Consider the following 14,070-nt stretch of genomic DNA (forward strand, 5'->3'; position numbering starts at 1 on the left):
TTTTAAAAAACTGAAGGCCATGTCAAACTAGAATATTCCTTTGTGAGGTTTTATTCTTACTCTATTAATGCTACATTGGCTCAAAACATTTTTAGAGCTTATTTGGAATTGTCCTCAGAATTGATTTTAAAAGAGAATCATTTTGCAGTCACCTCACGTTGAATAAACACACACATATACACACACACTACCCACCTTATGTACCAGCCTGGGCTCCAGATGATGCTTTTCAGCTACTTCAAAAAAATATAATCCATCAAAGGACGAGCAGTCACCCCACAGAGGTCCTTCTAAAGAATGTGCCACAGAGATGCTTCTAAAATCAACTTCTTTACCTTCTAGACATCCACTTTATACAGAGAGAGATAAATTACGCTTAGATTCCCTATCAATTAAAATTATGGGAGTAACATTCCAATCTTAAGCCTACTTTGCCGATAAAATATTGCAACCTTTATTTAAAACAAAACACAAGTTGGCAAACCTTGTGAGACAACAGGCAGACAGCAGTCCCGTTCAAGGGCCTCATTTATTTACATCAAGTTTAACACTGTTAGCACTTCACAGTCAGACAACAGAGTGAGAGAATTAAATTAGAAAAACAAAACAACTGAAAATATATTACAATAACAATTAGAACAAATACCTGACAACACTGGTAGTGTGACTCATGATTGATGTGTTTTCAGTTAAATCCCATATTGTCTCACTGGAACCCCTCAGTCGTGCACACAGCCCCGGGCCCTCCAGCTCTCACCCTCTGTGCACCACATGTACACCTGCAGAGCGTGACCTTTGGTATAAACATTAAACAAGTTTTAAAAAATCTGGATCAGTGTTATGTTTTCGGACACAGTTCTGTCAAACAACTCGTTTTCAACCAAGTGAGGATAAAACGGGTTCTCCACTGATAGTCATTACAGAACCAGACTGCAAAGAAGGAAAAGTGCAGGGTGGGGGTGGGGGGGGTCTGAGTATGTCAGCAGCTCTTTCTGCCTGTTCACGCCAAACACACCACCCATGGCACTGCTGCTATTCACCACCGGGAAAAATCTGATTTGCTCCTATTTCACTTACTCCCCTCCTTAATGGGCACGAAAATAGTTCATGTATGCTTATGGACATAAGCATGTTCCCTCTATATGTCTGAGATATGAGGGTTTTCCAACATACGCCCAAAGAGCTACCTCATTGTCCTTTCTGGTTTCTGAATACTAATTTCCCTGAAAGACAATCAGCCTAATGAACGTGATTTCTCAAGATCTCAGAAAATTCCTCTTATAATGAAGTCCAAGAACAGTGGCCACAGTGAAAAATGACTTGTCAAAGTAGAAGACAGCTGTTTATCCTGGTCCTTACCTACCAAAAACATCTGTCTATTGGCATTCTTTCCACCTACAACATGTGGTATGGTACTTCTGAATTGTACAGAACAGTATTTGGGGTTCACCACTGATGACCCCAAAGCATTGCAGGATCTTGCAATACCTTCTCTATCAAAGAATATATTTGGCATATCTGTATGCCATTTTTATCGTGTTATAATTGCTGAAAGTTAAATGTCCATATATGTGAAAATGCTTTAACCAGAAGTCTCATTCTCCAACCAAAGTTTATGCTGCTTAATTACATGATTTAAAACTTCTATCCTGAGGCTTAGAAGCAAATCTAAGCAAGTTCCAATCTCACAAACTCCCTGTACTTCTTTTCTTAAAGCCTGCTAGCATTCGACAGTTCACCTCCACTATGGGTTAAAGGGCTAACTAGCATGTTCAGAGACCTCGAGCACTGTGTATATAGCTCAGTAGCTTGCAGTGGCATGCAGGACCCTGAAACGTGCTGTTAGGAGTACAGGGATGAAGAAAGAATCTCTTTAGAAAAGACACAGAGGACGTGTATTACAATTCTGCCCTGAAGATGGTGTGGTCTTAGGGCAATTCTGTGCTAACTCTTGTAACTTAACTCAAAGTAGATATAGTTTCCATTTAGATGGTCTATGGATTTGATGACCCACTCAATACACCATCTGTTACCTCTGGCTGAGTTAACATGGGCTTTGCTACTGTGTTTGGGTCCCTCAGCAATGGGAAGGTTAAAGGATACAATTTTTCTAGAAGAGATAAGAAATTTCAAATATATAGGTGAACACAGGAGCAAGGAAGTGCACCTGGATGGAGAGGGAAGGGTGCAGTTACAGGGTCCTTCCCCAGCTCATCAAGTGGAATAGAGAAAGTGCAGCAGTCTCCCAAATCAGCACCCTGTGCGGGCAAAACACCTACAGCAGGGAATGCTCGCTGACTTGGCTTTTGAGCCACTGCCACCTACAAAGATCAGTTCTACCAATTCAATAATTGTGCAAAATCAACCCTGCTGACAGGTTTTTTCCACTGCAAGACTCGTGAAACTCGTCTTGAAAGGCACCATTCCCTAGGGGTGATCTCTGCCACTCTAGTCACCCTAGGGTCAAGATGACCCTCCACAGGTCTCATCACATGGGGAGAAGCAGGGGATCAGAGAGCCTTCACCGATTTCCCATTCTCTGAATCTAAGATACTGAATCAGAAATGAAGGCAATGTCATCTTTCACACACTCAGGACAGAACATACAAGTCACTTGGGTGGCACAAAAAGCAGCAGCCCCAGAGCAGAGACTCAACCTTCCAACACTGTAGTAAACTTGACAACGGGCAGGCTGGAGCTAAGATAATCAGTCACCTCGGTGGATACTCTGGGGAAGAGAAAGCAGGGTGCAGCCCATTCTTCAGCCCTGAAATCCACCCATGCTGCCCCGAATACCGGAGTGGAGGGAATGGCAGTGAAATTCAGACCCTGGAGGGTGAACTGAAGTTGTGGTGTAACACAGCAGGGAGCTGTAACTGCTGCTCCAGGCACTATTGGCTTGCCAGAAAAACAACCCTTGCATTCGATTTTTAAAAGCCCGATAGTTGGAACTCTATCTAAAGGTATAAATATTCTGTTAAGAGTGGGAGACTTAGAAGCAGCCCGAGGCTCTCTCTGACCAGTGAGGCTAAGGCTAGCAGCAATTTCCCTGGTTGTCACATGGAAGGTAGAGGCTCCCTTGAGGCTACCTTCCCCTATTTCTCTCACATGCTGCCATACCCGAAACTGAAGCAGGCATTTGCACAGCTACTAGCTTGACAGAAACTAAGAGATACAGACAGCTGAAGTCTATCAACATACATGAGAGGAAACTTAGGCCCAGAAAAACACTTACATAAAGAGGACTGGTCATAACAAAGAAACTGGACGCCCAACCCAACTGGAGTAAGTTAATGCAAGCAAGATGATGAAACCCCAAAATCATCAACAAAAACATAGATAACCCTGTCAACCCAATGTGAACTCCTGTGGGGCACAGCCTGAGAGGATTAATGCCATCAGTAGCAAAAATGAAAGGGAGTGGGAGAGGTTAGAATGCAGTACAGCTAGCTTGAAAGTGGCCTCCAGTGCAATTTACTCCTGGATATTTTATAATCTAATGGATGGGTTACATTCAGCTACTCTTCTTTTTAAAAATGAAAATAGATGATGTCAAGCTCATTTATAACTGGTAGGAAATTCCCAGAGTGCACTGGTTCTACAGCCATCTCTCACCACACCCCCACCACACACACAAAAAAAAAGACAAAAACAAAAATACCATGCAGGACATAGGTTAAAAAAGACAGTCAACATCAATAGGAAACAAGTCTGCTCCCGCCACATTTAGACGACTCAGGGGCTGAGAAAACCGAAACCAAACCCACTGCTGTCAAGTCGATTCCGACTCATAGTGACCCTGTAGGAACAGAGTAGGACTGCCCCATAGGGTTTCCAAGGCTGTAATCTTTATGGAAGCAGACTGCCACATCTTTCTCACCGGCTGAGCAGGGGATGGACAAAAATGTTGGTGAGTAAAAGGGCCCCATCCTTCTTGGGGCAAAGTCCCTGGAAGAGCTTCTGTATTCTGAAATCACTGAAACCAAAAAGTTGGTCCTGGATTTCTGAAGTTACTCAGCTCTGAACTACAAGCGTAGCAAGACACTTGCCACAACAGCATACATTCGTTTAGGGTTTCATATTTATAATCAATTACAGAGGTGATTGTTTATACATTTGCATTTTCAGGTCTCTCACAGGTAAGAGCGTTTAGGTTAATCAGCATCTAACCAATTATTTTCTCGTCTAAACAGACATTAATAACACACCTTTAGAGTTATATTACTTCTGATATTTTCTCAAAGTGCTTTCATATACATTATCTCAGTCATTGAAATGGTACTGAACATTTTTTTTTTTTTTTAAATAAAAAGGAATGTAGGAGTAGTTTAAAAACAAAAAATTTAGTTGGTATTTCCTTACTGCTTGGTGCAGATTTGCTGGAATGCTGGGAGCCTGTGCTTTAAGAGAGTGTGCAGCACTGTGCGGACTGATTGTCTATCTGAGCCACTTTTTTTGTAGTGACTCACGAGGCAGCAGAAATGGTAGAAAGACCCCATGACCAGGGAGTCAAGAGACCCAAATTCTAACCCTGGCTCTGTCACTAATTTACTGCTGTGAAATAACCGGCAAGTAACTTTACCATCGTCTCCTCCAGTTTCGTAATCTGTAAAGAGAAGGGCTGGGGTATTGACAGTTCTTAGATAGTGATGGGTTTAAGAAATACCTGGGGAGATTCTCAAAAACACGTTAGTTGAGACCCCACCCTCTTGGGAATTCTGATCTGGCGTGAGGCCAATGATCAGTTTTTCAAAGCCCCCTAGGGGATTCTGTCAGCACACTCCTTGCTGAGAGCCACTAGGTGCTATAACAGGAACAGCAAGAGGAGGAGTTGACATTATGAAGTGCTCACTGTGTGCCCAGGCACTTGAGCTAAGTATCTTACACACATTATCTCACTTAATCCTTATAACAACCCTATGAGGTAGTTACTATTATTATCCCTGTTTTATAATGAGGAAAGTGAGGCTTAGAAAGGTAAAATGACTTGCCTTTTAGGTTTTAGAGTCTGAACTCTTAACCACTATCTATACTGCATCTTTTAAACTCAAAAACTTCATGATTTTTAGTTGAGTAAATATGGGCTGTGCCTTAGCAAAGTCAGAATGTTTCATTAACTGGGAACTACTTTTGTAGCCATATTTCAACTGAACTGTAAGCAAATTTCTAATTTAAACCCTAAAATACAGCTGGGAAAGGGTCTCTACTATAATGACCTCTGTGTATAGAGGTCATCTGGAAAAACACTGAATCAATTTCTTACGGCCAGTTTCTTTTTTAGGCTGTATCACTGAAAATTATGATGGAAGTCTGTAGGAAAATATATCCATTTTAATTTTACACAAAGCCTTTGAAGAAAATACTTTATGTGAAGCACAAACAAGATGTATTCTACACAAAACACTGCATTGTAAAGTAGGAAATCTGAACTGAAATCATTATTACCTGTACACAAAAGGATTCAAGCTGTGGTAGCCCAAAGGTATGCATATATAACCACTTTGCGAAATTTTCAATACACTCGCTCCTCACTTATTGACATGGTTAGGTTTCAAACACCAGGATGTTATCCAAAAATCGGCATGATGTGAAAATGGAGGATGACCACATCAGGTCACAAAATGGAGAGTAACTACATCATTACATAACTGCCAAATTACATCATGTCGTAACTACCAAACTACTGAGAATCATGGCCAAGCCAAGTTGACACATAACCTTAATTCACAGCCAGTATTACCCTCACCTTGCACCTCAGCATTTGTCACTGCCAGACATACGTCATTAACGTGCAAAATAGTCAGTAGATTTTTTACTATCGTCACAAATGCGAAATGTCGGATAGTGAGATAGTTGATAAGTCGATACCTTGTTAAAAGGGTTTTTTTTTCCCCCCATCTGCTATCTGCTTTGCTTTTAGGCTAGACAGAATTAAACTACGTTTTTAGTTTCTAGAAGCAGTTTTTTCTGCTTTGAATTGAAACCTTTTAATTTACATAAGGTCTTTTTAGTTGGTCCTTTTCAAGTAGAAAAAGGAAAAGCCCAAATTATATTTTATAGTAAGTTGACAGTGCCTCTTTAACCTGAACCCTGAGCCCTCAAACCCCTGAAGTTGCACAGTTGAAGCATGGTGCAGGATGCGGTGCGCTACGGCAGTCAATGCTACTCTTGACTGTGTTGAGAAAATCAATTAAATTCTTTAATTTATTGAGCACCCACTGTAGGCAAGACAGAGCTAGGTGCTGCCCCTGAGTAAGACACAGCCCCCACTCCTTAAGACTGTTCTTCGGTGAGAAAATCAGGGAGCTTAAATATACTCAGTAGTGTTTCTCCACAGCTTATTTTCAGAGCTCTCAAGGAAAAACAGGTTCCTTGCTTTAAAAAAAAAAAAAAAAGAAAAATCCCCTGAAAAACAATTATAATCCCTCAACTTGCATCCCACAATGACAGGGATAAACGTAAACAGCAGCATATTAATATTCTAAAGTTTTAGCTTTCCCCTCCCCATCCTTAAAAGGCTAACTGCTAAAACTGTTTCAAGTTTACTGAAGTGTATGATGAGATGGAATGGCAGGGAATAAGGCAGGAGGAGGACTGGTTAAGGGGAACTCTTATTTTCTCTTCCAACCTAAAGGGATTTAACCTGACCACTAGCGCTGTGCTGTGTCTGTACATAACATATTGACAGGGATCAGCCAACACCTGCAAGAAATGCCCAGTACTGCCTCTTCCCTTCTTACCCTTCTCTTAGCCTGGACCTCCTTTACAGCAGCAAGGATAAAAATCAAGCTTACCTTTCTTTCTAATGAAAACTAAATTTCCTCATTGGTCAAAGGCACCAAACTCTATCCAAAACACAGTTTCCCCTTAGTTGTTGTTGTTAGTTGCAACTGAGTCGATTCTGACTCATGGTGACCTCATCCAGAGTAGAACTACTGCTCCATAGGGCATTCTAGCCTAATTAATATTATCTCAGCAGTTCTAAATTTCACTAATGCCTGCTACTGAGCAAAGAAGAGAATGAAAAACCATTCAACATTAACAGGACTGCACTACGGAGCTTTCCAGAGAGGCTCTCATAGGGATAGCAATGCACTTACTTACTTACAAAACACCCTTGAGAACATGTATCATTACTTTCACTTAAGATATTAAGAGATGAGGCTTGACAGTGGATCAATGACAGAGCCAGGGAGAAAACTCACTGTTCATCAATGTTGAATTCCTATCTTCCTAAGCTAATATTCCTTTGGGAGGAAAAAATTAAGATATTGTATATTGAGTTTTCTTTGGGCGGAGGGTCTCATAAAGCTTTGAGAATGAAATGGCAACTAGAATTAGGCCTACTACTAGGAATATTAATATCTAACCATTAGACTTGGTTCCATGTGATTCTAATTAGCTCTATAATTAGAAATGAGAAGGGACAGAAAAGGCCTATTTTCCAAGGGCAAGACATAATTTGAAGGCTAAATCGCTGCGTTTCCAGGGTCTAGTTGGTGCTTTCTGGAAATGCTGCTCCTTCAGTTATGCACTGTTAAAATAGAGGTGAATTACAAAATAAATAAAGAATATTCCCAATATGATCTTTACAAACAAGCACAATGATGGGGAAGGGGAATGTCAGAGGAGAAAAGCACGTGAGAATGACTTTGGGTAATTTCGTTTGAAATCCAGGAAGAGAAAATGCCTCTCCCTACACTTGATCTAGATTGGCCCTAAAGTGATGACAGGGGAAAGGTAAAGAGAAACAGCCATTAGGACCAAACCAGCTTCTTCTCTCAGTCCCAGGCCTCCGAGCCTGGCCGTTTAGGTTTCAACAAGAGGACCCCTCCCTGTTAATTTTAGTTGATACGTATACAGCTGCTCAAGTCCTTGGCCAGTATGTCGGTATGCGAGAACACTGTTGCAGAAAAGCATGCCCTTGTGAGAACCTGTATGTGATTACAATTTCAAAGTTAATGTTGGTTAATGCCCCGAATGCTGCCAGGAGTAAAGGAAGACAGCCTGCCCAGCAAGGGGTAAAGAAGAACCATTAAGAAGAGCCGAGACCCCTGCGCCTATGGTTTACAGATGGGCACCCACAAGCAGAAAGCCGATCCTGGTTCATTAAGAAGTAATAGACTAGAAGAAGTGACTTCTGCTAATCTAGGACTTTAGTGGGGAGGTTTTAAATCTCCCCGACCGAACCTCCCAGCATTCTTTACTTCCTGTACTAATGTTTCCCAGTTGCATATCTTAACAATTTGATTCGCAGTTCTTACTAGCAGCAATGACCTTGTAGCAGCAAGACCAACAGCTGCTTCCAATAGACTTGAACAAAACTTCTTTCGGTACATTCCCAGCATTCCTTTCTTCTGACCTAATAAATTCACTAGGTGAGCTGGCATATAATCACCGTTAGTACCTACTGGACCCCCAGGCCAACTCCCCTTTGTGTGATGCAGAGTTGGTACCACAGCCTTGTTGAACTCAGCTCCGTCTAGCCACCTCGTGTCATTCCAGGTAGGAATGGGCTGGATTTCTTTTTTTACGGCATGACATACACATGTTCCCTGATTCTGCAGCGCAGCTTCCAACCCTGGCAACTACTGCCCTGCCTCCATCCAATTTTCCTTTCCTGTACTTATGTGGTTTGCTTCTTGTTAAAAATTTGAGATGAACCTGTAAACGTGAGAACTCAGGGATCTGAGGTACTTCACATAAACACACTCAAGTATCAGTCTTTCATTTTTTGAAAACAAGAACACAGGAAAACAAGTCCCCTTTCCCGCTCCCTCAGAAATGTGTGTATCTCCCCACTAGGTTAACAGTGGCTACCTCTGCACCACATCACTGATCTCCTGTACACATGACAATAAGTTATTAAGGACAGGGTTTGCCCCGGGGACACCAGCAGCTGCTGAAGACACCTGCAGCTCCTGCAGGCTGAGTTCCAGTTTGCTCACGGCCTCTCGGAAGGCAAATTTGTTGCGAGTTTGAGGGATGCAGTCCACATAGCCTGAGCAGTAGTCGAGCAGCTGGTGGCCAGTGTCCACCAGCTGGCTATTGGGCACAGGTTCCGTGATTGCACTGGACAGTAGGTCAGCACATTCCAGCAGGGCTTCTTTGCTGATTTTGTCTGCTGAGATTTTCTCAGCTGCCTGTTTGGTTTTTCTCAGAGCCACTTTAGTACCAGCTGTGCCGTTGGCCATTTTGGCTGGCGAGATGGAAGATGTGGGCAGAGGCACTTGAGGCGGAGGCATCACTGGCCTCCCAGCTTTCCCACTTACGGGCATTGCCCCTGATGCTGCCTTTTTCCCACCTTCCTGGGTTTCTGTCGTGGGCTGTCCTGCAGAAGAGGCAGATGGCTCTTCTGAAGGATCTGAGCATGTGGACGGATGCTGCAGTAGTCTCATGACTGGTGGTGGGGGTGGGGCACACTTTGGTTTTACCCGTCGGGGTCGGTCCTTGTCTCCAGAGGTGGTGACCTGATGCTCAGATAAGAGCTTGAACTTGTTCCCCTGAGAGTCTGTGCCAATGAGCTGCACATCAGCTGGAGTGTGTTTCAGAGTGGGTGAGATAAGGACTGGCACTTTGTGGTTGTGAGTGGTTGGAAGGACTGTTGCCACCTTGGCTGGAGAGGACCACCCTGGCTGCTCTCCATCCTCTGGAACTCCAGCCATCCCAAGTCGTGCCCCACCATTCCTCTCCTTGCTCTTGGGGGCAACTGCCACTCCAGCCACCCCCTGCCCTGGAGAGTCCTTCTCTGTGATGGCTGGATCCCCAGAGGGGGCTCTGAGAGGAAGAGCTGTGGCTCCTCTGGGCAAAAGTTTGGCTTTTGGTCTCTCCCTGGTTGGAGCAGCACCTTCCTCTGATTTTTTGGGAAGCGTGTCATTGGCCCTGCCCACATTCTCTTCTGGCTGAGAAGAGGTGGACACTGTCCTTTCCAGCTGAAGTTTGGACCTCTGGCAGTTCCTGGGAAGAGTCATTGCCATCCTATCCTGCTCTGGAAGCCCTGAGGACATGGAAGATGTAGAGTTTGACCTTGGAAAAGGCTTGGACGTGTCATCACTGGCTGTGGGTTTACCTGCTCGTAAGCCCAGTGTCTTTTTTATTAAGCGTGGTGTAAAGAAGCCTGTGATGCCAGACCACCCACCCCCAGCAGTGCCACTGCCCCCACCCCCACCCCCATCGTCATTACAAAGGTTCCTCTGTGCAAAGCTCCCCCCATAGCACTTGGGTGGCACCAGATTCGCCTCTTGCTGGGCAGCCATGAAAGAGAACCCGTCAGCATGCTGTAGAGAAGCAACAGATGAGAAGTTACCCGTGAGCTCATATTTCTTGTGGGGCTGATTCTCCATTTCTCGGAAGGAGCTGCTGCGTTTGGGGGGTGTGGGAGCATTTCTCTTTTTCATGAAGGAGCTGAAGAAGCCTCCTTTCCTATCCCTGGTGAAGCATGTCTCTTTGGCATCTTCCAAGAGGCTGCTGGGTGACTTGTCTCTTTGCTTTCGAGGCAGTGCTGGGGACCCACTGGGGGCCTGTGCACTTCTAATGAACCCTGATGAGAAACAGCCAATCAATCAGTCTTGTGTAAGACAAGAAGGAAATCATCACACCTGAGTTACTAGGCTCAACTCTAAGGGTTCTGTCAGCATCTATTCAAGTCAGGTGTTGGCGGGACCTGGAGAAAACTAATGAATGGATTAATGCATTATCACTTTACACTGATTAGTATTCCAAATGCACTGGGGGTCGTAAATGGGAAACAATAATCGCTGGTTATTGCCTCAGCATCCATCCTTTCCCTAAAAGTTACAGTATAACCTGGTCTCTTCTATCAGGCTCAGTGAAGTTTTTGCCAGGGGTATGAAGATGGTAACTATTTGGGAAATCGGGAGTTGGGGAAATGTAGCTGGAGGCAGTTGGATGTCAGATGGGTAGACCAGGACAATTAACACTAGCAATGCAGAGCTAAGAACCACAGTGGTAGGTAAAATGGATGCCATACTTTCCTCAGGGTAGACAGGCATAAGAATGGGAATAAGAGCGTCATACCACATTGCTCTTCAAATGAGACAGCATCTCATAAAGGCCTATTTTGATTCTGCACCCATACCTGGTGCAGAAGTGGAGGCAGAATTCTCTGTGGCATCTTGTGCCCCTTCGATGTTCTCCTTGTTCTCCACCTGTTTCTTCAGTGTCCGGGTCTTAGAAGGAAGTATAGGTAATCGGGGCAGGTATGGAACAACAGATGAGGAGGAGGCAGCTCTCCCAAGTTCCTCAGCTACCTCTGTGAGGAAGACAAGTAGACTTATAAAAGGAACAATTTTCACGACAGAGAAAAGGAGTTTTTCTTCTCAGAAATGGCATAAAAATGAGAAAGAATTGAGACCAGAGTATCAAAATATATAAATGGAATCTTGGAGAAGGTACTCTTTATGTCTGGCTTCATTTGCTCAATATTATGTCTGCAGGTTGATCCATGCTGTTGCATGTGTAGTATTCCCAATGTGTAAATATACCACAATCTATCCATTTTCTTGTTGATGGATATTTAGGTTACTTCCAGATTTGGGTTATTATGAATAATGTTGCTAGAAATATCCTTCTACACATCTTTTGGTTCACAATTGTATGCATGTGTTAGATATATACCTAGGAGTGGAAGTGGTGGGTGATAGGGTGCATGGAAGTTCAGTTTTAATGAGTACAGCCAAACTGTCTTCCAAAATGGCTGTACCAATTTTCACTCCCATTAGCAACGTATATAAATAAGAGTTCAGATTAATTTGTATGCTTGCCAAAACTTGATGTTACCAAGTTTTTTTTGTTTATGTTTTAATTTAAGCCTTTCTGGTAGGTATGCAGAGTCCTGGTAGTACAGTGGTTAAGAGCTCAGGCTGCTAACCAAAAGGTCAGCTGTTCAAATCCACCAGGCAATCCTTGGAAACTCTATGGGGCAGCTCTACTCTGTCCTACATGGTTGCTATAAGTCGAAATCGACTCGATGGCAATTGGTTTGGTTTTTGGTTGGTAGGCATGTAGTAAAATATCTACTGCACATTTATTTTATACTTCATGATGATGAGTGATGTTGAACATGATTTCATATGCTTATTGGTCATTTAGATATCCTAGTTTACTAAGTACTTGTTCAGTGGTTAAACAAATCAGACAAACAACTGCAGCTATTCTGATCTTTAGGTTGTACCTTGCACTAAAGAAGAGAGTAGATATAATTCATTCTAATTATGCAAATTAAACAAAATTAAGATCCTGAAAAAAGTGTTCACCCCCTAGTGTTGGTTAGGATGAAAATAATTTTCATTCATCTTGGGTACTGTACATCTTTTTCCTTCTCTCTTACCTGATATGATAAATCACTAAGGGAAGTAGACAAAAATCAACTTGTCTGATCTACTCTTCTACTATAGTATTTTTAAAACCTGAACTAATCAATTCTGTGTTCAATTATGAAGGAAAGGGAAAATGTGAAAGAATATATACAAAATTCTAGGACTATCAAAAGTGTCTAATAGGTGTAATCAGGAATTCTTTGACATTTGCAGATAATTTTAGAGGCATAAAGGGAGACTGCCTGTGTGTGTACAGACACTGGTCTTTTAAACAAGAAAAGCGTTCTCACTGTTCAGAACTTAACTTGCTCATTCTAACCCCCTGTCCATGTAATATATTTAAGAATATAATTTAATTACATGGATGTAATAATTAACAGTCCACCGGATATTTAAATTCTTAACTTTTCAATATTATAAAATACATGCTGATGCAACATCCTTGTAGCTCATTCTTTTTTCATACTCTTAATTATTTCCTTAAGATCTATTTCTAAGTAGAACTTCTGGATATTACCTTTATCACTTTGTAGATGTGGTTCAGGGAGTTGGAATTTTTTTTTCTCTTACCTACACCATATGTTGCTGCTTAAAGAACTAATGAACCTACTAATTTTCTTTATGAAGACTGAATTTATAATTAAAATATAATTTCAATATTAACAATATGAGATAGAGATACAAAGACACATTGAAAAACAGTAAAAAAAGCAAAGCAAAATAAAGGCTAAGAGTTAATTCAGTATCTTGAAATGGAGCCCCCAAACTCAAAGAAGCCCACCATTTTTGAAATATTACCAACATCACCCATAAGTAGCCACTAGCAGTAGATTCACCAGATTCTTACCCTCAGAAATACTGGAGTCATGAAACATAGTTTCAAAAGCTTGATGCGTCTCAGCAAAAGAAGGCCTGTCGGCAGGGCTCCACTTCCAGCCTGTATATAACAAAAAAGGGAAACAGTAAAAGCTTCTTGCAAGAATTTTATATCCAGTGGCATAGCTGATAATGAGTTCAATGCATCATAATGCGTGCTTATTAGGGTTACAGCACATTCACAAGGACAGTAATGTAGCAGCTTCTCAGTTCCACACTGAAAGGTGTAATGAACCCATTTCCTGGGGGTGGTCCCTCCAGTTAGCCTCAGTTTCTGTTCTCTCTGCTCTAGGGATGCGGGAAGGTTGGGAGACGGTTTAGAAAATGGCAGATTTTCTTCCACTGGAAAAACGGTAAGTAAAAACTGTCTTCAACTCATTTTAACTTTATAATCAACTGTATATATTCAAATATATAATAAAATATCAGAAGCTATTTAGAGCTCTTTTTCGCAATGATGAGGCAAAAGGGAAGGCCAATGCTCAATGAGAAAATAACAAGAGATATGTTTAAACACAACTGCAATTTAAGTCACTACTCACCTTCCCATGCTCTCACCTTCAAGCAGTCGGATACTTTTGTTTATTCATCAGAGGTTACTTTCATATATTCTCCACAGTCTTTAGCAATCATTTCTATCTAGTTGAAAGCAGCCCTCCCCTACCTTAATCTCCAAGCCCGATTTCTTACTGTTCTATTAAATATGAAAATGTTTTTAAGAAATTGGGTCAATATTTGGGGCACAGACAACTATTCTTAGGATTCCAATAAGACTCAATGGTACATCACACGATATGCCAGCTGGCTGATCAATGACAAACCCTCTAAATGTTATGAGGCTGGATTCAAGTTAACA

The 14,070-nt window shown here is 42.1% G+C and overlaps 1 protein-coding gene across 5 annotated transcripts in view; it reads right to left on the bottom strand.

Annotated features, from left to right (window-relative positions):
* Window positions 1-123: 123 nt before the first annotated feature.
* The window catches only part of ABL2 (ABL proto-oncogene 2, non-receptor tyrosine kinase), a 115,388-nt gene continuing 101,441 nt past the window's right edge, over window positions 124-14,070 (bottom strand). For 3 of the 5 annotated variants that reach the window (XM_049868397.1, XM_049868398.1, XM_049868399.1), the window contains exons 10-12: window positions 13,186-13,275; window positions 11,099-11,272; window positions 124-10,540 (exon numbers count right to left, since the gene is read on the bottom strand). In XM_049868397.1, coding sequence (XP_049724354.1) covers window positions 8,817-10,540; window positions 11,099-11,272; window positions 13,186-13,275 — 1,988 coding nt within the window. In that variant the 3' untranslated portion in view covers window positions 124-8,816. The remainder of the gene's footprint in view (window positions 10,541-11,098; window positions 11,273-13,185; window positions 13,276-14,070) is intronic. The other 2 variants (XM_049868400.1, XM_049868401.1) reach the window with 1 other exon arrangement.

The sequence above is a fragment of the Elephas maximus genome, chromosome 24 (assembly GCF_024166365.1).
Source record: "Elephas maximus indicus isolate mEleMax1 chromosome 24, mEleMax1 primary haplotype, whole genome shotgun sequence".
Taxonomy (NCBI): Eukaryota; Metazoa; Chordata; class Mammalia; order Proboscidea; family Elephantidae; genus Elephas; species Elephas maximus.